We start from the raw sequence: 25,064 nt of genomic DNA on the forward strand, positions 1-25,064 counted from the left end.
TTGTTGCTGTTACCACAGCACAACCATGTCTGTCATGACTGGATAAGCACATCTTTTATAACTTTATTTGTTGTCAGAATATTATCAAATAAAAACTAAAACACTTTGAAAAGTAACCCAGTTTAAATTAGAGTGTAAAATTTCAGTGCTATGTACTGTGGAGCACTTTATACCTTTTCCATATTCAGTCAAGAATTTCAAAGAGTCATTTCATGATATGGGAAAATGCCCATGATATATTAAGGGTTGGGGGTTAAACTCAAAGACAAAGTGCTAAATGTTTACAGTGGTTATGCTTCCTTGTTGCAGAGCTTGTCGCTGTCTTTACATTTATTTTATAAAACAATAGTCACTTATTTAAAAATGTATTTCCACCTCAGAAATGGTGTTTATAAGCCCGGCAAGGTGGCTCAAAGCCAGTAGTCCCAGCTACTCAAGAGGCTGAGGCGGGAAGATTGCTTGAGCCCAGGAGTTTGAGGCTGAGTGAGCTATGATTGTGCTCACTCCAGACTGGGTGACAGAGCGAGATCCTGTCTCTGAAGTAAGTAAATAAATAAAAATAAGACAGAAAAAAGAAATGGCATTTACGTGTGTTTATTATTAGAAAACTTCCAGCATGAACGATTTCTTTCATTTTATATACTTTTATCTTCTATTCTAACAATGTCTGTAAATAATCATGAAAAGAATTCATAATCAACAGACTATATTTCATACTATAATTTTCTAAGTGGCTCAACAGACTATATTTCGTACCACAATTTTCTAAGTGGCTAGCCAGACACAACTTTACATGCATTAAATATGAGCACAATAGACTACATTAATTTTATTGTTTTTATTTAATTTCCAGATTTAGGAGTTAGGCATTATAATCATAAATGCAGATTTATGCCTGGTGAACGACAGGCTATCTTTATTATCTAAGAGCCCGAACACACTCAGATAAAATGTGGCTTTATCTCAAGATGGTGGGTGAATATATGAAGTACCTTTTCTTCTTCTCAAAATATTATTGAATGTGGAGGGAATGTAAATAAGTATAAACAAGAATAACTGTATTGAAAAAAAGGCAAACAGGATAGACTCCATCAGTGAACCATCAAATGATTCCATCTGAACGATCAATGAACTTCTGGAAGATGCTATGCAGATAGAATCAGACTGAAGGCGAAATACACGGAATAAAGAAGTCCCAAAACACAACCCAGTAGAAAGAGGAAATGACACCGTTCTCCTCCCTTATTAGAGGAGGTGATGTGAAGTAAACACCAGCCCCAACATGTGATGACACAACCTAAATCTTCAAAACATTAACTTGATTTCCAGAAGGGGAAGCAGATGTATTTGGTTTTCTCCTCAGTCTTTCTGTGATTCTGCAAGTTGAGCAATATCTACGTATGAAAATGACTTTGACCGTTTCTTTTATTCCTCTACACTAGATGTTTTTTGTTGTTTTGTTTGTTGAGCTAAGATCTCCCTCTGTCACTGGAGCGCAGTGACGTGATCACAGCTCACTGCAACCTTGACTTCCTGAGCTCAAGCGATCCTCCACTTCAGTTTCCTGAGTAGCTATAACCACAGGTGCACGCCACCATGCCCGGCAAAAAAAAAAAAAAAAAAAAAAAAAAAAAGGTAGATACAGTGTCTTACTATGTTGCCTAGGCTGGTCTTGAACTCCTGGCCTCCTAGTTTTAGCCTTTTTCACTGAGTTTGTGTTTCCCTGACATTTTTCGCTCCCTGAGATCAGGACGTGATTATGTGCCTGACTTTATTTTGCTTATTACAGATTTGTTTTCAGGCCTATGCCAGCCACATCTCTCCAAGCTCTATTTTTTTTCAGTTCCACAAAGCAAAATGTGACTGACAAAATGATGTGCAGACAAGCAAACACAGAGTCGGGGTGACTCATATAAATATATTTCCGTTTTTAAATAGTAGGAATGCTGCCCTTTTTTTCTTGCCCCCTTTGCTCCCTGATTTACACAGTGCAGTTTGTTTTTTAAGACATGTTTTTTAGTGTAGTTTTAGGTTCACAGCAAAATTGAGCAGAAGGTGTTAATATTTCCCACGTCCCCACGCCCTGCATAGTCTCCACTATCAATATCCCCTACCAGAGTGGTGCATTCTTCACAATCAATGAACCTTCATTGACATATTATCACCCAGAGTCCATAGTGTACACCAGAGTTCATTCACTCTAGGTGTTGCACATTATACGGGTTTCAGCAACTTCATAATGACATACATCTGCCATCGTAGCATCAGAAAGACGAGTTCCACTGCCCTAAAAATGCCCTTTGCTCTGCTTGTTACACAGGGCAGTTGCTGAGACAAAGCTTCAGGTACTCAGAAATTTTTTTTCTCATGTCTTCATTTTTTTAACATAGTGGAGATTTTCGCTTTGATATAGCTGATCATGTGTTAGGTAAGGAGGATAGCTCAGAGCCTCAATGCCTAAATGAAGGGACCTCAAGTGTATCAGCTCCTAAAAGGGGGACCTTTAGTGCATACAGAATCCCGATGGTGATAAATCAGTCCTTTCATCTCTTCTGCACTTTTCCAGCCCTTTGGTTCTCAGGAAACTGCCATCTCTACTGTTGAGGGCACGTTTCCAATCCATATGGGCATGTTCCAAGTTTTTTTGTTTGCTTTTAGGCATTGTATTCTTTTTCAGTTTTTTAAAAATAGTGTTTTTTGACACGAGGTCTTGGACTAGTTTCTCAGATTGGAGTACAGTAGCATGATAATAGCTCACTGCAGCCTCGAGCTCCTGGGGTCAAATGAGCCTCCCTCAGACTCCAGAGTAGCTTGGACTACAGGTGTGCACCACCATGCCTGGCCTGGCCTTTTTTAAAAATTTTTTTTCTGTAAAGATGAGGGTCTCACTATGTTGCCCAGGCTAGTCTCAAGCAACTCCTGGCCTCAAGCAATCCTCCCACCTCAGCCTACCAAAGTGCTGATATTACAGATGTGAGCCACTGTGCCCAGCTGTTCCAAAGCTTTAAAGCAGTTTTAAATTAATGGTTAAAATTTAGAAGATGCTGTGAATATTGTTTTGCACTTGTGTAAACACATGAAAGAGAAGATAAAAGATTTCAGTGAAATGAAAAGCGACAGTAGCAAGAACCTAATAATACCAGCATGTGAATTTACAGTGAGCAAAATGCAGTAAGAGAAATTGAAAAGTTTCTACTCTCAAATGGTGTGATAAATTGATGTATGGATGGCATACATAATGCTGAAGAGGTTTTGTGTAATTAACTGTTAAATACCAGCTTCTCTACCTGGGCTGATGAGTCAACAGATTTCACTAATAGTTTTTATGCTATAGCATTTGTAAGATTAATAAATGATGATAAATTCAAGAAAACTTCTGCTTCAAGGGGTTATCCTAAAGAAGGAAAGACAAGATGTATTTAGTAACTTGTTCTGCATATTTGGAAACAAAGGTCTGTGTTGGGTCTTCTGTTGGCGTTTAGACTGATGGGACCACATCAGTGGTTGACTCCATGAAAGATTTCACTTCTCTTGTTTAAAAAAAAAAAGTGTAGTCAGTGCAGTGGCTTATGCCTGTAATCCCAACAGTCTGGGAGGCCCAGGTGGGAGAATTGCTTGAGCCAGAAGTTTGAGACTAGCCTGGGCAGCATGGCGAGACTCTATATTTACAAAAAAAAAAAAATTAAAATTTGCTGGGCATGGTGGCATGCTCTGTGGTCCTAGTTACTCGAGAGGCCGAGGTGGGAGGACTGCTTGAGCCTGGGAGATCAAGGTTGCAGCAGTGAGCCATGATCATGCCACTGCACTCCAGCCTGGGCGACAAAGCAAGACTTTATCTCAAAAAAAAAAAAAAAAAAAGAAGAAGAAAAGAAAAGGAAAATCCCAATGTTGTCACAACATAATGCTTTCTTTAAAGAAAAGGGCTGGTATCAAAACTTATGCCACAAAAATAGTTAAGTTTAATTCATTTCAGAACGCTTTAAAAACAGTGTGAAATGTGGACAAAGACCCCACAGACAAAACAGAAAAAAAACTGCTCTTGCACATACCATATACCACACACTATACCTCATTAACACCTTGTAGAGCAGGATTTTGGTAAGACTTTTGAGCCCACTTGGATAAGGTTTAAAAGGAGAGTAAGAAATTGAAAAAAAGAAAAGAAAACCAAAGTTTCTTCTATCTGCATCCTGATTTGCATTAGAGTCATTTCCTTTGTAGGGAAGGGAAACCACACAAAAAACATAGGCTAGTAAGGTCATTCAGGTTGACAGCAGAGCCTGGGGTGGAGAGAAATTCCTTAACAAAAGAGGAGACATGGCCTGGCATCTATGACTTCGTGTGTAAAACAGAGCATATAGTGTTAACACGAGTGACTTTTGATAACTCTTCAGACTAAAAGATCCTTAAGGGCAAAGGAATTTGCATCCCTGGTACCTACTGGTGGGCCTGATACTCAATAAATGCTTAAAGATTGACAAAGGGATGGATGGATGGATGATGGATTGGATGGATGATGGGTGGGTGGGTGGATGGATGGATGGATGGATGGGTGGATGGATGAATGGGTGGATGGATGGATGGATGTGTGATAGGCTGGTGGATGGCTGACTGGATGGATGGATGATGTGTGGGTGGTGGACAGATGGATGGATGATGGGTGAGTTGGTGGGTAGATGGATGGATGATGGGTGGGTGGATGGATGGATGGGTGGATGATGGGTGGGTTAATGGATAGATCTGGATGATTGGTGGGTGGATGGGTGGATGGATGGCTGATGGGTGGGTGGATGGCTGATGGGTGGGTGGATGGGTAGATGGATACTGGGTGGGTGGATGGATGGATGAATAATGGGTTGGTGGATGAATAGACAGATGGATGATGGGTGGGTGGGTGGGTGGATGGATGGATGGGGTAGAAGGGTGAATGGGTAGATAGATGGATGATGTGTGGGTGGATGGATGGATGGGTGGATGATGGGTGGGTGGATGGATGGATGATGGGTGGGTGGGTGGGTGGGTGGATGGATGGGTAGAAGGGTGAATGGGTAGATGGATGGATGATGTGTGGGTGGATGGATGGATGGGTGGATGATGGATGGGTAGATGGATGGATGATGGGTGGGGGGGAGGATGGATGGATGGGTAGATGGGTGAATGGGTAGATGGATGGATGGATGGATGAATGATGGGTGGGTGGATGGATGGATGGGTAGAAGGGCGAATGGGTAGATGGATAGATGGATGAATGATGGGTGGGTGGATGGATGATGGGTAGATAGATGGATGGATGAATAATGAGTTGGTGGATGGATAGACAGATGGATGACGGGTGGGTGGGTGGATGGATGGATGGGTAGAAGGGTGAATGGGTAGATGGATGGATGGATGGATGGATGAATGACGGGTGGGTGGATGGATGGATGGGTGGATGATGGGTGGGTTAATGGATAGATGGACGATGGGTAGATGATGGGTGGGTGGATAGATGGATGGATGATGGGTGGGTGGATGGATAGACAGATGGATGAGAGGTGGGTGGGTGGATGGATGGATGGGTAGAAGGGTGAATTGGTAGATGGATGGATGAATGACGGGTGGGTGGATGGATGGATGGATGGGTAGATAGATGGATGGATGGTGGGCGGGTGGATGGATGGATAGATGTGTGGGTAGATGGATGAATGACGGGCAGGTGAATGAGTGGATGGACAGATGATGAATGAATAAATGAACAAACGAACCACTGAGTTTGAAAATATCTTAGATAGAAATATAGGCTCACAATATTTGCTGGGAAACATTCAACAACCAAACACCTTCTTAAAATGCACCTCTTCTACTCAATTACCTCGGAAATGAAGCACTGTGAAAATAGACTCTGAAGTCACACAACCCTAAGTACCTGGCTCTATGTGACCTTGTGCAAGTGATTTAGCTACGCTAAGTCAAAGTTTCTATAAAACTGGGCAATGTTAGGGTGCCACCTCTGAGGGAAAAGGCCAATGAAACAATATTCCAAGAACATCCATGGATGGCAGTCATTATTTTGGTGAATTTACTATGGACAGGGCCGACTCTCAGTCTAACCGTAATATACTTCATTTCATCAGTACATGGGGAGGGAAGCCATTTCCCAGATACAGACCCAGAAAGGCAGATAGATAAACTAGAATGCTAATTTATTAGTTTATCAGGGGAAATTATTTGGAGAATCAAAGTAACTAGCACATTTTCTCTTTGTTTGCAGCTATAATTGGGAAGTAAAACCACAATTAGAAAGTTGCTCAAGGTCAGGCAAAGAGACTTGGGCAACATCTTGCATGTAGTGATGGGACAGTCATTGGGAAACACTTGAAAGAAAGTCCTTGGTGGTCACTGACAAGATTTGTCTCTGTCTTCTTGAGTTAGTTTGTACTTCTTTACTTTTTTACTATATATATATTTACTATATATTTGTGCTTTAGGGGGTATCTTGTTTTCCTTGCTCCCAATTTTTGAGGGAAAGGCTTATGACAGCCCCTGAAATATTAACAATAAAGAGAGACAGGGTCTCTCTCTGTTGCCCAGACTGGAGTGAAGTGGTGCGATCACAGCTCATTGGAGCCTTAAACTCCCGGGCTCAAGCTATCCTTCCACTCCAGCCTCCCAAATACCTGGGACTACAGGTATGTATCACTATGCCCAGCTAATTTTTTAGTTTTTTCTGTAGAGACAAGGTCTCACTGCATTGCCCAGGCTGCCTAAGCTGGTCTCAAAACTGCTGGCTTCAGGTGATCCTCCTGCCTTGGCCTTCCCCATCAGTGTAGTCTGCACATCAGCTGAAGGGTCTCTCTGCCCCTCAAGATCTGGGTCAGATGGTTTAACTCCCAAATCTCGTAGCCTGTGAAAGTCCAAAGCCTATTCCAGATTTCAGTGAATCCTTGGGAGATTTGTGTTCTCATGGCTTCCTTTTCCTCCCTTGTGGTCTCTGCTCAGCATTATGTCAATCCAGAGATGAATCATAGCTTCTTTAGCAGTTTCTACCAAAATAAAAAGCCAAAAAAAAAGTCACTTGCACAAAACATTTATGAATAAACTTTTCTAAAGAACTCAGGAAGGCCAGATGCAGTGATTTACACCTGTAATCCCAGCACTTTGGGAGGCTGAGGTGGGAGGATTGCTTGAAGCCAAGGGTTTGAGACCAATCTGAGCAACCTGGGCAACATAGTGAGATGCTGTTTTTACCAGAAAAAAATTAAAATTAAAATTAACTGGGTGCAGTGGTGCATGCCTGTAGCCCCAGTTACTTGGGAGGCTGGAGCAGGAGGATTGGCTGAGCCCGGGAATATGAGTTTCTAGTGAGCTTTGATCACAACACTGCACTCCAGCCTGAGCAACAGAAGCAAGACCCTGTCTCAAAAAAGAAAGAGAAAAAGAAATTAAGAACTGAGAAGTAAAGGGAGGTCACAGGAAGGATTCACATGGACATGATACAGCAAGATGTTTAAAATCCACACTAGACATTCCTATTCTTCAAAAGTTCCTTCAGACCACCCTGACACCAAGAGTTCTTGTCCTGACTCTTCTCACCAGTACCCACCGATCTTACTTCCTCCCTGAACTTCTTTCCCCTCTCCTGTCCCTCCTCGGTTCTCTCTCTCACCCTTCCCTCTCGTTGACTCATGCCGAAACGTTCCGCCCCCTCTCTGGAACCTCCTCCACAGCTGGAATCCTCAGACCTGAGGATTTCACTCTCTAACACTGACCAAAGGTGTTTTTCAAAGACTGTTCCTTTCTAAGATGAATTTGAGGGCCATGAATTTTGTTAAGTAGCCAAGAGTATTCCTTGCCTGAGTGTAGTGCCTGGGATATAGGTTCAACAGGTAATCTATCCACTCTTGTTCCTCTCTCTTTATGCAACACATTGTTGATCAACAATAATCACAACATGATTGTGTTGTTTCTACTCCTCTCCACATTCCTATGTGGGTTAAGAGGACATCCTCAAAGAAAATTATCCGGCAACTGTATTTTCCCCATAGCTGTAGGCTTGCAAAGACTGTCTGATGCCAAATACTAGTTTCCTGATTTACTGGCCTTGTGATCTTGTGCAAATTGCTTAACCACTCTGTTTTCAGTTTCTCAGTCTGTAAAAATGGGGTGGTAGATCAGCTCACAGACTTCTTGGGAGGATTAAATTCATTCATGTAAAATGCTTAGTACATAATAAGGGCTCAATAAATATTAGCTGCTACTTTTTTTTTTTAGTTTCTTTCTTCTGGAATAGTGTGATTTTATTAATCTAAACATCAGAGATTTAGTCTTTGCACTTTAATGAAGCCAACCTTGCGCTGGAGACTAGATTCTATCTTGGAGTGGCAAGGTCAGGGCTCCACTTGCTGGTAGCCTGGGCTGCAGAGGATAACCAGGTGTTAGCTCACCTGGGGCCCGCATTCAGAGACGGAGCGAGAAGTGGGGACATGATGAGAATATAATCCAACCCACAGTAGCCTAAACTGGGAGAGACACTAACTACCCTGTGTCTAGTTCATTTCCAGGCCAGAGAACTCAGAAGCCTGGGGAGTCCCAGGGCTGGCTGGCAGAGGATAACCTCACCCAGTTCCCACTAGATCTGTCCTAGATCTGATGTGAATCTCTCAGAGACCCTTCCAATGTCCCTGGTTTCCCAAGACGATGGGAAGAACTGAAATACCACAGATCCTCCCAGAGATGACAAGGGCTGGCCCCTACAGTCTAGAGCCCTAGAATGGACAGACTCCTTGATCAAGTGGCCAGAGTGGTCCATCTGGCTCAGGTTGTTCTCATGGCCATGTTTGATTGCTGAATACCACCTGGCCCCATAACCCACTCATCCTCCGGAGTCTCCACCTCTCATAAGATCAAGGTGTTTGAACTGTTTGCTGTAGCCTCTGGAAAAATTAAGAATGGAGTGGGAGAGCCAGGCTTGGGATGGGTGAACTCAGTATCTCCTAAGGTGGCCCTAGGTGAGGGGGAGGAAGAAGGAAATGGGCTGCTGGGCCGGATCCACGGGGCACATATTAAAGGGCAAGACTAGGTGTGTCTTTCTATTTGCAGAAGTCAGAGATGTTCGGGCCTAGACACGAGGAGGCTGGGCCATGCTGGAGGTTGAGGGTAGCAGGGAAGGAGATTATAGCCCACCTAAACACTACCAAAAGAGCATATAGCTACGCTAAATCATTTGGAATCCAGTCCCTCCTCCCTACATGAGTATATTATCCATGTGGCCTTTTAAGCTCTCCCTGCAGACCTGCGTCTCCCTTTCATGTCTTTGGGTTCCTGATTATCCACGCTGCTGTAGCTATGCTGGGTTGTGGGTAGAGGAGCAGGAAGCCTGTGTGCTTTCAGTCTCCATCCCTGGGGTTGACCATGGAACAGGTCATGCTCCGTGGTACATTTTGGCCCCTGCACCATCCATCACCCTGGTTCTCTTTGCAGAAGTATGTACCGAAACAGGAAGCTAGGCCACCTGGGAAGTGGAAGTCTCAGCCCAGCCCAGGGGAGTGAGCCCACAGACAGAAGAAGAGTGACTACTAAGAAGCGGAAAGGGACCTGGGCACTCTTCGGAAAAAGAGGACCCTGGTGACTCTGCCCCTTCCAGGGGGCTCAAGCCCCTGCCCAAGAGTCCAGTTTTATCATCTAGGGGGACATCTAGGGCTGGCAGGATCTTGCCATCTCTCCCTTGGCCCTGCGGTTTGAGGCAGGAGCCTTCCGGACAAGGCCCATGCACCAGGCCCACCAATGCGGGTGTACCAAGCAGGACTCTTCTCTAAGAGGCCTTTGGCTTGGAGAAGAGCCTGGACCTAGCGGCTCCCAAGTTTTTACTTCTCTCAAAGTGCTACCCAGCTGCCTATAGCACATGGGTCCCTGTTGCATTAAATCTATAAATAAAACTTCACACCCGGTACTTATCCTAGGCAGAGTCCTAGGCGTCGCACTCCTCACCGAAACCTGCCTTCCTGGGATGGGAGAATTTGGAAACGCTCCCTGAGCCAGTCCGGAGGAGCTTCCTTCCAGCTGGGTCTCCGCCCCTGCCCTGGTGGTGCGGGGTCCCCAGCGATCCGCGGGAGGTCCGGGCACGCCTGGTTGTGGGGAAATTCGGCCCCGTCAGGCGGCCGCGCTCACAGGAGCAGCGTGACCCGGCGGCCTCGGGGGTGCTGGCAGCAGGAGCCGACACTCGCCTTGCGCTCCCCCGCGCCTGGCTTCCCTGGACTGTCGCCAGCCCTACTCCTCCTGAGGTGGCGAGGGCGGGGCGGAACGCGGCCTCTTCTGGCCTGAGGAGGAGTCACTTGGGAGGTCACTCGGCTGCTGGGCTGGCTGCTGTCACAAGCGGGGCGTGCCCTGGCTCCGCTCACCACTCTCCGGCGGGCACCCCGGCTCACGGCGCACACTCGCGCTCCCGGACTGAACCCTGAGCCGCCGCCGTAGCAGCCGAATTTGGGAGTATCTCCTTGTCACTGCAAACAGAAAGCCCCTCGATCCCCCATCAAAGAGGTCACATGAGCCCCGAGGTCACCTGCCCGTTGAGGGGCCACCTGCCTCGCTTCCACCCGAGGACCTGGGTTGAGCCCGTGGTGGCCTCGTCCCAGATGGCTGCCTCTCTGTACGACGCGGGGCTACTCCTCGTGGTGAAGGCGTCTTACGGAACCGGAGGCTCCTCCAACCACAGCGCCAGCCCGTCGCCCCGGGGGGCTCTAGAGGACCAACAGCAGAGAGCCATCTCCAATTTCTACATCATCTACAACCTCGTGGCGGGCCTGTCGCCCCTGCTGTTCGCCTACGGGCTGGGATGGCTCAGCGACCGCTACCACCGCAAGATCTCCATCTGCATGTCGCTGCTGGGCTTCCTGCTCTCCCGCCTCGGGCTGCTGCTCAAGGTGTTGCTGGACTGGCCGGTGGAGGTGCTGTACGGGGCGGCGGCGCTGAACGGGCTGTTCGGCGGCTTCTCCGCCTTCTGGTCCGGGGTCATGGCGCTGGGATCGCTGGGCTCCTCCGAGGGCCGCCGCTCCTTGCGCCTCATCCTTATTGACCTGATCCTGGGCTTGGCGGGGTTCTGCGGGAGCATGGCTTCCGGGCATCTCTTCAAGCAGATGGCTGGGCACTCTGGGCAGGGCCTGATACTGACAGCCTGCAGCGTGAGCTGTGCCTCGTTTGCTCTGCTCTACAGCCTTTTGGTGCTAAAGGTCCCTGAGTCCGTGGCCAAACCCAGCCAGGAGCTCCCCCCCGCGGATACCGTGTCTGGCACAGTAGGCACATACCGCACCCTGGATCCTGATCAGTTGGACAAACAGTGTGCAGTGGGTCACCCTCCATCTCCTGGAAAAGCAAAACCCCATAAAACCACCATTGCCCTGCTCTTTGTGGGTGCTATCATATATGACCTGGCGGTGGTGGGCACAGTGGACGTGATCCCTCTTTTTGTGCTGAGGGAGCCTCTCAGTTGGAACCAAGTGCAGGTGGGCTATGGTATGGCTTCAGGGTACACCATCTTCATCACCAGCTTCCTGGGTGTCCTGGTCTTCTCCCGCTGCTTCCGGGACACCACCATGATCATGATTGGGATGGTGTCCTTTGGGTCAGGAGCCCTCCTCTTGGCTTTTGTGAAAGAGACATACATGTTCTATATTGGTGAGTCTGTCATTCTTGGGGAGGCAGGACATTGCTGACCCTCTGCATAATGGGGCTGACACCAGGGATGCCATGGTCTGGGTGGCCTAGCTCAGCACCAGGGATTGAACCTGCTACCCAGGAGGCACAAGGGACACAAGATTATATGCCCCTGAGTTTATCTGTAATATATTGTTAATTATCTATGTTGAGAATGAAATGTTACCAGAGTGGTGTTCATGGTTCTGGGCAGTCAAGGAGGTGTGGTCAGGGGTACCTGGAGTCAGCAGGGGAGGATTCAGGATGGCAGTCAACAGAGGAGATGGAGTTGGGTTTCTTCCCCCACCCCCGCCTTCCCATTTTAAAAGGATGGAATTTCAAAGGCCAAGCACAGAGGTCTGTAATTCCAGCACTTTGGGCTGGAAGTGGGAGAATCACTTGAGGCCAGGAGTTCAAGACCAGCCTAGCCTTTATGGCAAAACCCCATCTCTACCAAAAATATAAAAATTAGCCAGGTGTGGTGGTGTACACCTGTAATCCTAGCTACTCAGGAGGCTGAGGCACAAGAATCACTTGAACCCAAGAGGCAGAGGTTGTAGTGAGCCAAGATTGTGCCACTGCACGCTAGCCTGGGTGATAGAGCGAGACTCTGTCTCAAAAACAAAACAAACAAACAAAAAAAGGTGGATGAGTGGAATTTCAAGTAATTCTACTGAAAAGATGCCTTAATTAAAATCATTTGGAGTCAAGCAAAGATTTTTTTAAAATGCGTAAAAATACTCCATAAATGCCTTCCACAACCAATGTAATAAATTCCCCAAGGAAGTAGCATTAAGTTTCCATCTGAGGACACAGGTAGACAACTATAAGCAGAAAGCTCGAGATGAATGCTCCGATAGAACTTTCTAGAATGATGGAAATAGTTGCTATCCATTCTGTCCAATAAAGAAGCCACTGGCTCCATGTAGCTATTGAGCAGTTGAAATGTAGCTAGTGCAACTAAAGAACAGATTTTTTAATTTTATGTTATTTTATTTAATTTAAATAGTTATATGGGGCTAGTGGCTATCATATCAGAAAAACGACTTCAGACAGTTATCTGAGGCTGGCTCTTGACCCAGGCAGGTCACACATCTTAGAAACACCTAACAAAATGGCAAGCTAACCTCTGGTCAGTTCTCAATTAAACAGCATAGGACAGAGTATCCCCTTCCCCTTTTGCCCACCACCTCTCTCTCTCTGTTTCTCTTTGTGTTTTTGTTTCGTTTTGTTTTGTTTTGTTTTTGAGATGGAGTTTCACTCTTGTTGCCCAGGTTGGAGTACGATGGTGCAATCTCGGCTCAATGCAACTTCCACCTCCTGGGTTCAAGCGATTCCCCTGCCTCAGCCTCCTGAGTAGCTGGGATTACAGGTATGCACCACCATGCCTGGCTAATTTTGTATTTTTGGTAGAGACGGGGTTTCACCATATTGTTCAGGCTGGTCTCGAACTCCTGACCTCAGATGGTCCACCCGCCTCGGCCTCCCAGAGTGGTAGGATTTCAGGCGTGAGCCACTGCGCCTGGCCGTCTGTCTGTATCTGTCTCTTTCTCGCATTCTCTCTCTCTCTCACACACACGCGCACGCGCACACACACACACACACACATACTGCATCTGGATAATCAATAGAGCTTGAGAGCTATGCAGTGGGTGCGTTCATGGGACACATTGCTGAAGGCAATTTGCCAAAGCTCCTGGGACCATCTCTCAGAGATGTTCACTAATGTCAAGGACAGACACTTCTCTCCTGGAGAAACAAGGAAAAGGGCCTTGTGTCCCTTTGGTGGCACCAGTTCCACTTCCCTAGTGATCACTTAATTCCACCAGTAAAGATACATTTCACCATCTGTCACCATGTCGACTGTGCCCGGCCACCTTGTAGACTGATATGCGGCACACACAGCAGCATCAGAGCTCAGAGGGTCATAGACTGGTCAAGGGAGGGCGCTAGCGTGCCAGCAGAGAAATGACTTCTTCCAGGTCAAGCCACATTCGGATTGTGGGGAGATGGGGGTTCTAAGAGAGGCTTTTGCTAATTTCCTCCTTGGCCCAGGCTGGGCTACAGCAAGGAGTGTTCCTGTGTGATCTCTTTCAGCTCGAGCCGTCATGCTGTTTGCTCTCATCCCCGTCACAACCATCCGATCAGCTATGTCCAAACTCATAAAGGGCTCCTCTTATGGTGAGTAGTGAAAGGAATCTCTCTGGAATCTTCTGCCCGGGCTGTTTCAGAGCTGCAAAGCATGAGGCACAGACCTGTAGAAGGCACTTGAGGCAGTTCCAGAAGCATCTTTGAAGACACTGGAAACACTGGTTTCCATCCAGGGCACAGAGAGTGGAGACGGGGGTATGGGAGTGACTTAGAAAGTCAGTCACTGAAAAGCCACAAAGAAGGATTCTATCATCCACAGGCCTTGGGAAGATTCAACTAGATAGAGGCAGGATTCCTAGCGAATTGAGCCACACACAGACTGAGAAGGGGCCAGGTGCAGTGGCTCAATGCCTGTAATCCCAGTGCTTTGGGAGGTCGAGGTGAGAGGATCGCTAGAGGCTGGGAGGTCAAGACCAGCCTGGGCAACATAGTGAGACCCCATCTCTACAAAAAAGATTTTAAAATTAGCTGGGCATGGTGGCAAATGCCTGTAGTCCCAGCTACTCGGGAGGTTGAGGCAGGAGGATTGCCTGAGCCCAGGAGTTCAAGGCTGAAGTGAGCCAGGATTGTGGCACTGCACTCCAGCCTGGGCAACAGAGTGAGACTGTCTCTAAAAAGAGAGAGAGAGAGAGAGAGTAAGAAGGAAGGGTCCCCTAAGAGCTCTCCAGAGACTCAGCTAATGGAGAGTGAGGCAGGCACAGCAAGGCATTCCTGAGTAACCTCTGTCCCTTCCACAGGAAAGGTGTTTGTCATACTGCAGCTGTCCTTGGCTCTGACTGGCGTGGTGACATCGACCTTGTACAACAAGATCTATCAGCTCACCATGGACATGTTTGTGGGCTCCTGCTTTGCTCTCTCCTCCTTTCTCTCCTTCCTGGCCATCATCCCAATTAGGTAGGATGGGAGCAGCGTCTGCTGCTTGGGCTGGGACCCTGATGCTTAGGTCAAGGAATCTTGGACCTTCTCCAGCCCACCATCACCGCATTATTTATTTTCAGCATTTATGCAGTGGGTCCTGAGTAGGCTCTCTCACAAAGAAAAAGTCCTCCTGTTTCCCACACTAAAAATCTGGCCATTTGGGAATTCCTCAAAATCACGAGTAAGAAACAGGGTCTTTAGGCACTGGCTCACTCTTTGGCAGTTTTGTAATGACTACTTATACGAGTCCCATATACTTCCTTATAATTAGAGGCTGTGATTGGAAACCTTCATGAACCATCAGACCTCTTTTGTTCAGCTGCCTTTAGGTGAAAGTCATCAGACCTCATTTCAGAGCACAGTTTCTTCCCCACGCCCTCACAGGGCTCTGTGCTCAGTGCCACTGAAATCTCCCGGCCACTGGACTGGACTGTGTGAGCTCCAGACAGGGCCTTCCCTTGACTTCCCTGGGGGAATTGTCTCGTTTGTAATATCAGAGCACTCAAGTGTTGGAGATAAGAGGCAGGAGGACGTCTGGTCCTATGGAGACCACTAGCCTAGGTCATCAACAAAATGGAAAGACAGCTTGGAATAGTTCTGTCTTCAACCAGCCCTGTCCCACAGAAATACAGAAGCAGCCACAAATGCAAGCCATATGTGTGATTTTCAGTTTCCTAGTAGCCACATTTTAAAAAGAGAAAAGTGACAGGTGAAATTAATGTTAATATTAATAACATATTTGACATGCAAAATATCATCTCCACATCTAATCCATTTACAAAATGTGTCAATGAGATATTTCACTTCTTTTTTACACTAACTCTTTGAAATCTAGTATGTATTTTATGCTTACGGTACATCTCGATTTGGACAAGTCACATTTCAGTATTCAGTAACCACATGTGGGTTGAGGTTCCCATATGGGACAGCACTGTTCTCTTTAGACTGTTAGGCCCTTTTACCACTTCCTTTGAAGTGAGGTTCTCTCATGCTCCTACCACTGTTGCTACACGAGAAAGGAATACTGTGGGGAGATTTATATATACGTATATATATTCCTGTGGAGATATATATATATATATCCACAGAATAAATGTATCCACAGTAAGGCACAAGGATTTGATATAGATGTGCATTTTCAAGGGACCTGCCTCGTAGCACATGAGGACTCTACACATCAGTAATGGTGGTATAATAGGCAGCAGAGTAGAAAATAAAGGAAGGCAGGTTCAAGGGGACAGTGATAAAGCCCTTTTGGAATTCTCACATCACATCATATTGCAAATCTCAGCCTGAATGGAAAGTTGAGCTTCCTAGGACAGGAGCCATCAATCATTAGGGCTCTTTGCATTATTTCATAATTAAGAAAAATAAGATAGGAAGACCAAATAGCTGAGAGAATTTATGGATCAGCAGGCATGACCAGGTCTCATTCCTAAGGTGCAAACTGAGCCAGCTCTGTCTTCGAACTGTCCAACCCTAAGGACTTTTCACGTGTTCCTGTTTTCGTATGAGTCCTGGCTGAATGGGTTGGATTTTAGCTAGAGCTACCATGCAGTGCAAACTTCTCAGGAGTCCCAGCCTGCGGCCAAACGAGTAAACGATGAGTAGTTTTTGCCCGCTTGAAAATGATCCAGTCCAATTTTATGGGCAGTTGGTTAATGTAGTCTCTTTAACCTAAACAAAACCCAAAAATCAACAAAAGGAAATGAGTGTTACTAGTTCATGTGTGTCATAAAGACATCAAGAGACAAATGGAAGTAATGGGAAAATACAAGTAAGATTGAGTGCTTATGCAGATAAGGCACTTAGGCACACTGCTTCCCTCTGTTGTAGACATTTAGCAATAGAGAGACACGTGCAAACAAAGCCAGATTTTAATTGACTGCTATCAGGATCCCACCCACCAGAGATTCTGACTCAATTAATCTGCGGTGCAGCCTGGGCATAGGAAATTTTAAAAGCTCTCTGGGTGATTCAAATGTACAACCAAGACTGAGAATCTCTGGTGTAAAGGGAGTGGTTCCATTACTTTCCCTTCCGCAAAGTCACTAAAGAAATGAGATCCTGAAAAAGTTTCATAGCTAGGAGAGGCCAAGCCTGTACCATCAATCTTCAAGGACAGCAACAGGAAAGACCAGTAAAGCTTTCGAACCACAGGAAGAAAAGCTACATTCCAATGACATAAAAACCCAGGCAGGCATGCCAGAGCAGAGGAGGACTCAGAGAGCAGAGGCTGGACTGGATCACAATCAGCATCCTCTTCCTCGATGCCAGGAGAGATCCCAGCCTGTCTGCAATCCCAGGGGGCTGTGGCTGCACCCCTTCCTGGTGCCAAAGTGAGCCGATTTCATGCCACCGTAAGAACTTGCCCTCTCCTGTTTGCTCTTTAGATGTAATAGGGAGATGCTGAGGCAACAACTGTGAGGTTCTGCTTATTTACAAACCTCTCCCCTCATGCCCTCCAATATACATGAACTTAACTAATGCCTCATTCTTCATAAAGAAAACAGAAGCCAGTCTGGGCACAATGGCTCACGCCTGTAATCCCAGCACTTTGGGAGGCCGAGGCGGGTGGATCACAAGGTCGGGAGTTCGATACAAGCCTGGCCAACATAGTGAAACCCCATCTCTACTGAAAATACAAAAATTAACTGGGCATGACAGCGTGCGCCTGTAGTCCCAGCTACTCAGGAGGCTGAGGCGGGAGAATCCGCATCGCTTGAACCCAGGAGGCGGAGGTTGCAGTGAGCTGAGATCGTGCCACTGCACTCCAGCCTGGGTAACGGTGCTAGACTCTGTCTAAAAAAAAAAAAAAAAAAAAAAGCCAAATGATCACAACAGAATATCCTGGTCTTCTCCAATCCACAGTCCTATGTTCATTTGCGTCCATCTTCTTTTTTTAAGGATAATAACAGCAAACTGTTAAATAGCCCTAAGTGCCAGGCACTACTTTATTTCATATTTTGAAACTAATCTTCCCAAACAATCCTTTGTGGTAATTACTATTATTATCCCTATTTTGCAGGTGAGCAAACAGGCTCCAAGGTATTAAATAACTTGCCAAAGGGTACACAGCTAGGAAGTGGCAGAGACAGGATTTGAAGGAAGCCAGACCGTCTCTCCCATCCACTACATGCATTGCACCTGGTAATTGGGTGCGGCCTCTCCCACCTCCTGAGAAAGCTCACTCCACTGCTTCACTCTCTCCTGAATTCTTCTACCAGAGCTGACATATGCTCTTCCCTCCTCTCTCCTTCTCTTCATAGTCAAGTTCTCCCAAGGCGGGTCTGCACATATGCTGTCTCACTCCCCAACTCCCATTCACTTCCTACTCACTCCAGTCTGACTCAGTTGATTCCCCGTGCTCAACTCTACCAGAGCTACTCTCACTAAAGCTACTAATGACTTTTTAGCTGCATCCATCGACCTGCTGCCACCTTCATCTTACGTGATTTCTCGGCGGCCCCTAATGCTGTTGATCACTCTTTCCTCGGGAGATATTTGTCACATGGCTTTCAAAACACCTCATTCTTGTTTTTCTCCCATTTATCTGATAGCTTCTTCTGTACAAACCTCCCATGTAGGAATTGTTTGGGGTTCTGTTCTGGGCTGTCTTCTCACTGTACGCTTTCTAAGCAACCTAAAGTACTTCCAAAGGTTCACGTTACCATTGAAACTTCCAAAATAGGGTTCTTGATACCCTCCTAAGCCTGCTCACGTTCCCGTCTTTCCAATCTCATGATCTCATTCATTGGCTGCACCACCCACCGAGGGTAGAAACCTGAGGGTCACCAGCATCCACCCTGGCCTTCATCTCCCCCTACCTCCAATCAATCAGGCCTAATGCATTCATTCTACCTTCAAAATATGTCTCAAACTTACGCTTTTCTTTTTATCTCTGCTGCTACCCCCTAATCCAGAGCACCTGGATGACTGAGTTAGCCTCTGAACCATCTCCATACATCCACTCTTGTTCTCCACTCCCATCCTCTCTCCAGCAGGTGGCCAGAGCAAGGTCCTTAAAGTGTGAATCAGGTCATGTCATCACCTGCTCAAAGCCCTGCACTTGGCTTTCATTGCTCTTAGGATAAAACCCAAACGTTTGGCTGGGTGCAGTGGCTCAAACCTATAATCCCAGCACTTTGGGAGGCTGAGGTGGGGGGATTGCTTGAGCTCAGAAGCTTGAGACCAGCCTGGGCAACATAGTGAGACCCCGACTCTACAAAAAATTAGTAAATTAGCTGGGCATGGTGGTGCATGCCTGTAGTCCCAACTAGTTGGGAGGCTGATACGGGAGGATTGCTTGAGCCCAGGAGGTTGAGGCTGCAATAAGCAAAGATCATGCCACTGTGCTCCAGCCTGGGTGACAGAGCAAGACTCTGTCTCAAAAAAGAAACAAAAACAAAAACAAAACATGAACATCTTACTATGGGCAATAAAGCCCCGCATAAGCTGGCCTGGCCACCCTTTCTCACCTCCTATTCCTGCAATTGACCACCCTCCCCAACCCTCAGCCACAGTTGCCTCTTCTCCCACTCTTCTCCCTTCTCCATCCACACCTCTTTCCCACCCAACTAGTTGTGGTCTTAACTGAAGCACCATTTTCTCAAAGAGAATTTTCCTAACCCCTCTCAATCTAAATTAGATCCTTCTGTGACATGCTCCCAGAGCTTCCTATATTCTCTTTTGTAGAATGCAGTGATGATGAGTTCATGGTTAGCTGTTTAATATGCTTGCCCACTAGACTGAAGGCTCCCTGAGGGCAGAGACCATGGCTATTTGGCTCTTCCTGTATCTTCTGTGTCCAGCACAGATCCTAGCATATAAGAAGCAGTCAAAAAGCATTTGTTTAATGAATGCATGCCCTGTCAGAGGGTGTGGCATCTCTCACAGCACTGACTTACACTGACTAATAAGTCAGCACTGCTGACTGCCCACGCCCCAGAGCTGCCTGGGGCTACCCATGAAGTCAGTGCTGGCCATCGCCTTGTGGCTGTGCTGTAGTGGTCCACAGCAGGGGTCAAGGGTCATGTGGCCCCGTGCTGGCTGCTTCCAAGTCTTCACTCTCCACTTGCCAGTCCTGTAATACAATGAGTCTTAAGTATGGTCAGTGCCCCTCCCAGTAGTGCACTGGCACTCATAGAAGGCGGGAAATCTGAGTGTTGGGAAGTGTCTACAAAGTTTCCCTTAAAAGGCTTGGATCTAAGCGTGCAACCCATTTTAGCAACTCCAGGTGTTGTTCATCCATCGAGAAGCGCTGTGCTGTAGCTTAGAACCTGAAGATCCTGGAGCTCAAGCAGATGAGAAAGCCCAGGGTGCCAGGGGTTGAAGGACATGCCTAAGTCACACCGATCCAGGACTTCAGTTCAGACCTCCTAACTGCTGCGCGTCCATTTATTAAGATGATTTTAAACAATGTAATGGATAAACGAGCTATGGAAAGACAGCCGATGAGGCAGCTCATTCTGCTTGCAATTAGCAAAGGCTTAATCTTGATCTTGAGATATAGAAGGGAGTTCATCCTCAGGCAGAAGTGAGATGGAAAGGGATTCCAGGAAAAAGAAAATGTGGATGCAAAGGGCTCGCAACGTTATGGGAAATGGAGAAGTTCAGTGCTTGCAAGACGGAAATGAACCTGGAGTAAGAGAAGTTCCTTCAGACAATCTCTCTCCACTCAGTGCACCATTCTGATGCCATAAATGGATAAAAAATTTCAGTCTACCGGTGACAAAGACATGGTCTAATGGATGCGGGAAAAAAAAGGCACACCTTTGTTACAGGACCACCAAGTTCAATTGCCCATTGCACAGTAACAGACTCTGAAACAGCAGGAGTTGCAGCAGAAAAAAAAAAATGTTTAACGATATACAGCACCCAAACAAGGAGATGGGAGGAAACCCTAAACCCACCTCCCAGGGAGGTTTGGGGATGGGCTTCCAAGGGGTCTGGATGGATGATGGGATCCCTAGTGTAGGGATCGCTGATTGGTCAAGAAGTGAGGGGTGAAATCATGGGACAGGGAGATGAAGAAACGGCATTCCTGTGCTGGGTTGGTTCCTTGGTGAGTGTCTTCAGGCTGGTTGGCACCAGCCATTCTGCTGGAATTCAGGATCTGAAAAACACCTTAAGCAATTCTTAAGTAAAGTAAAAAGGTCCAGTATCAGAGATTCTTTTTTTTTTTTTTTTTTTTTGAGACAGAGTCTCAGCCTGTCACCCAGGCTGGAGTGCAAATGGCGTGATCTTGGCTCACTGCAAACTCCGCCTCCCAGGTTCAAGTGATTCTCCTGCCTCAGCATCCTGAGTAGCTGGGATTACAGGCACCTGCCACCATGCCCAGCTAATTTTTGTATTTTTAGTAGAGTCGGGGTTTCACCAGGTTGGCCAGGCTGGTCTCAAACTCCTGACTTCAGGTGAGCCACCTGCCTCAACCTCCCAAACTGCCTGGGATTACAGGTGTGAGCCACCATGCCTGGCCCCCAGAGATTCTATCTAAAGGAACAATGGGGAAGCAAGTGGTAAACATGCTCCTTTTAGCTAACAGCTGCAGGGAAGTGGGTCACAGTGTACCAGCACACCTTGGTCAATGCCTACCTATGATTTTGCCTAAAGCCTGGCTTGTAATTCTCATTAACCCTGTGAGGGCAGTTTCACGTTTACGCCATTCCAGCTCTTCTCTTGTAACTCTCTATGGTCAATTCTTACAGCATCGTGGCCTATAAACAAGTCCCATGGTCACCATATGGAGACATCACAGAGAAATGAAGATGCTTTACCTGCAGGAGCTGAAAACACCAGCCATGGCCAGACCCCCAGAAGACAAAAGAAGGGACCGGGGAACTGGTGACCAAAGCAACCCACTGCTTAAGAAACCCACGTTCCAGGCAGAGTTGGCCTCAGTATGACCTGCTTTGGCTCAGGGATCCCTGGTGGATGGGGAAAAGCATTTTCCTGGTGATGGAAAAACGTTCTTAGCTTTAAGATACCCCTGTTAGGCAGAGATTGGGTTCTGTGACAGCAGAACATGAACTTAAGGGTTATAGGCAGGCTGCATACAGCAGTCCCAGGCCCTGTGAGGGGTTTCAGACTCCAGCTACAGCGAGCCTGCCCCTTTTCTTCAAGGGATTGTCTTGAGGGCTCCAAGGTATAGCTAACTAGTCACTAGGATGCTGTGCTGAAAGTCCCATGGGAGAACTCAAAGCGTGCATTATCACAGCCTGAGAGGAATGTGGAAGGAATGTTTTGTAAGAACTATCAACAGTTTTGCACGAACAATGTCTTTTAAATTAAAATAAAACCTTGAAAAAAGCCAGCTTTCTTTCCTGAGTCTTCCTTGGCTACAAACACTCAGGAGGGGGATGGAGCTCAGACCCTTGTCTTCTGGGTAGTTTTGTTATTACTGTTGCTTTTAAGAAGCAAATGTCACAAGGCTTTCTTCAATGGGATATTCAATTGAGTACTTCCAGTCAACAGTGCTTCCCAAAGTGGGTGGTGTGAAGAACGAGGAGATACATTAAGAGCTGTTTTATTTGAGGTACTCATTTTTATAACCTCATTTACTTGGATTTAGAAAAGCAGACTCACCTAATAAAATCAACATTCATTGTATGAGGGTGTGAATCATTCTTTCCCGGGTCAGATTCTGTCTATGACTACAGACTTGACGTTCTTATACAGGGTAAGACACAAGGCTAGAGAATACATTCAAATCTCAGGGTATTTGGGCTCACAGAGTTTGTACCTCTAATCCTCTTGCGGGGAATGAACAAAACTCTGTGACACATCTAATAAGGTCCAGGCCCCATGCTAGGTGCTGAGATACAGAAAGAATAGCATGTGACTGTGTCTGCTCTAGCAGAGTACTGTCTAACAGGCGAAGCAGACAGAACATCAGACAGGGATGTCCCCTTCCACTGGGAAGGAGCTAGTGCCCTTGCACTGAACATGAGCAGAGCAGATGGGATGGGAAAGATGAGTTCAAGAAATTCAAGATCACGTTCAACCTCTCCAACCTCACTAATATAAGGGAGCATAGAATCCAAATTCGGGACAGCAGGGAGGGCTTCCCAGAAGTGACTTCTATGATAAGGCTGGAAGGGTAAGTAGGAGTTACTAAGGCCAGATGTTGGGGGACATTCCAGGCGGAAGGAACACCATGCTGGAAGGCCTGAAGGTGAAAATATATCAAAGGTTTAGGAATTCAGTGTGAAGGGAGCAAAGATGGAGGGACAAGTATTATGGAGGACAGTAAGATGAGACTGGGGTGGTAAGAAGGAATAACATAAAATATCCTTTCAAAAGAAAAAGATGTTTCTCTTCAGAGTAAATGGGGATAGCTGTTGGAAGGTGTTAAGCAGGAACACGGAGTGCTTAAATTTGCATCTTAGAAACAGCTCCCTGGCAACATTAAGGACAATGAATTGGTGGAAGGAGTGAGCAAGCTTGAAGAAAGGAGAAGAGCTACGAGACCCTGGCAGTAAACCAGGTGAAGGATAATGGCAGACTGACTGCCCAGCCCTAGTGGCTCAGGCCTATAATCCCAGCACTCTGGGAGACCAAGCTGGGAAGATCACTTGAGGCCAGGAATTTAGCACCAGCTTGAGCAACATAGTGAGACCCCATCTCTACAAAAAACTTTAAAATCACCTGGGTGTGGTGGTGTGCACCTATAATCCCACCTACTCAGGAGGCTAAAACGACAGGATTGTTTGAGCCCAAGAGTTCAAGGCTGCAGTGAGCTATGATTAGGACACTATACCCCTCCCTGGGTGAGACAGCAAGACTGTCTCTAAAAAATAAATAAATAAAAAATAAATAAAATAAAAAATAATAGCAGACATAGGGTAAGAAGCTATAAACATGGAGAAAAGTAGATAGACATGGAAAAATATTTGGGAGCTAGAGGCTACAGGAGTTGGTTAATGGATGGATGCCACAGGGTGAGGTAGATGGAGGCCAGAATGACTCAGATTTGGGGCTCAGGACACTAGGAAAAAGGTAGCACCCCCTCTCCCAGAGTCTGGCAATATGAGCAGAGCAGATAGGATGGGAAAGATGAAGTCAAGATCGTGTTCAACCTCTCCAGCCTTACTCATCAATATGCTCATTCCCCAACTCCTTACCTTCTACTCCAGCCTCTGACCAGCTCCTCAGCCTGAATGAATCCAATCCTTCCTGAGAAGCCTCTTACTGCTTAGAGAAATGTCCTTCCTTGTCCACACTGACCCTGCTATAAACTTGTGTTTTTTAACCTGAGCTGAGCTCTCAAAACCCAAGTATTGGCTCCTTTTCAACCCCACCTGTCACCAGGGTAGGAGTTTCAAACCTTGTCAGCTTTCCCAGGGTCACCATTTCTTCGAACAGATGTTCTCACCCAGTGGTTCTTGGGCCAGAAGCAACAGCATCACCTGGAAACTGGTTAGAAATGAAAATTCTGGGGTCTCACCCAAGTCAAATTCTAGGACTGGGGCTCAACAACTGGTGTCTCACAAGTCCTCATTGAAGAATCACCATTCTCACCTATGGGGCCCGATTTTTTCTCAAGAAATTTCCCTGAGTCCTCTTCCTCTCCCAAATCCTTAATTTTTTTTTTTTTTTTTTTTTTTTTTAGACAGTCTTACTCTGTTGCCCAGGCTGGAGTGCAGTGGCACGATCTCAGCTCACTGCAACCTCCGCCTCCCGAGTTCAAGCAATTCTCCTGCCTCAGCCACCTGAGTAGCTGGGATTACAAGCACGCACCACCATGTCTGGCTAATTTTTGTATTTTTGGTAGAGACAGGGTTTCGCCATATTGGCCAGGCAGGTCTCAAACTCCTGGCTTCAAGTGATCCACCTGCCTCGACCTCCCAAAGTGCTGGGATTACAGGCATGAGCCATTGCGCCTCGCCTGTATCCTTAATTCTTGAGACCCCCAAGGTCCTGTCCTTGGTTCTCTTCCCATGCAATCTAGTCCACTCGCATGGACTCAAGAACTTCATTTCCAACAGCCAAGTCAACATCTCTACCTGGATTTCCTCAAATCTAAAGCCAAACCAAGTTTTCCTTCTCACACCCCACCACCTAAGCTCATTCCATCTTTTTTGATCTTTAATTTTTGTAGAGACAGGGTCTATATTGCTCAGGCTGGTCTTGAACTCTTGGGCTCAAGTGATCTGCTGTGGACTCCCAAAAGTGCTGGGATTTCAGGAATGAGCCACCACGCCCAGCCTCCATCTTTTATCTTTCTCTTCTGATTTTAGCTAATGGCATCACCTCCAAATCCCAGGCTGGCAATCTCCCAGTCATCTCCGGTCCATCCCCCTCCCCTCTAAGAGTTTCCTAAATCAGCT

The 25,064-nt window shown here is 46.6% G+C and overlaps 1 protein-coding gene across 1 annotated transcript; it reads left to right on the plus strand.

Annotated features, from left to right (window-relative positions):
- Positions 1 to 10,138: 10,138 nt before the first annotated feature.
- Positions 10,139 to 22,344, plus strand: SLC46A2 (solute carrier family 46 member 2). Its single transcript, XM_025360265.1, has 4 exons — positions 10,139 to 11,649; positions 13,765 to 13,848; positions 14,556 to 14,712; positions 21,444 to 22,344. Exons 1-4 carry the CDS (start codon positions 10,521 to 10,523, stop codon positions 21,499 to 21,501), a joined length of 1,428 nt encoding a protein of 475 aa, XP_025216050.1. The 5' UTR covers positions 10,139 to 10,520; the 3' UTR covers positions 21,502 to 22,344.
- The last annotated feature ends 2,720 nt before the right edge of the window (positions 22,345 to 25,064 follow it).

Source organism: Theropithecus gelada, chromosome 15 (assembly GCF_003255815.1).
Source record: "Theropithecus gelada isolate Dixy chromosome 15, Tgel_1.0, whole genome shotgun sequence".
Lineage (NCBI taxonomy): Eukaryota > Metazoa > Chordata > Mammalia > Primates > Cercopithecidae > Theropithecus > Theropithecus gelada.

Excerpts from the sequence above, each read along its gene's own strand:
- SLC46A2 (XM_025360265.1), top strand. The coding sequence starts at position 10,521 with ATGAGCCCCGAGGTCACCTGCCCGTTGAGGGGCCACCTGCCTCGCTTC. Across the intron at positions 11,650-13,764 it reads GACATACATGTTCTATATTG|CTCGAGCCGTCATGCTGTTT; the intron begins GTGAGTCTGTCA and ends GATCTCTTTCAG. Across the intron at positions 13,849-14,555 it reads CATAAAGGGCTCCTCTTATG|GAAAGGTGTTTGTCATACTG; the intron begins GTGAGTAGTGAA and ends TCCCTTCCACAG.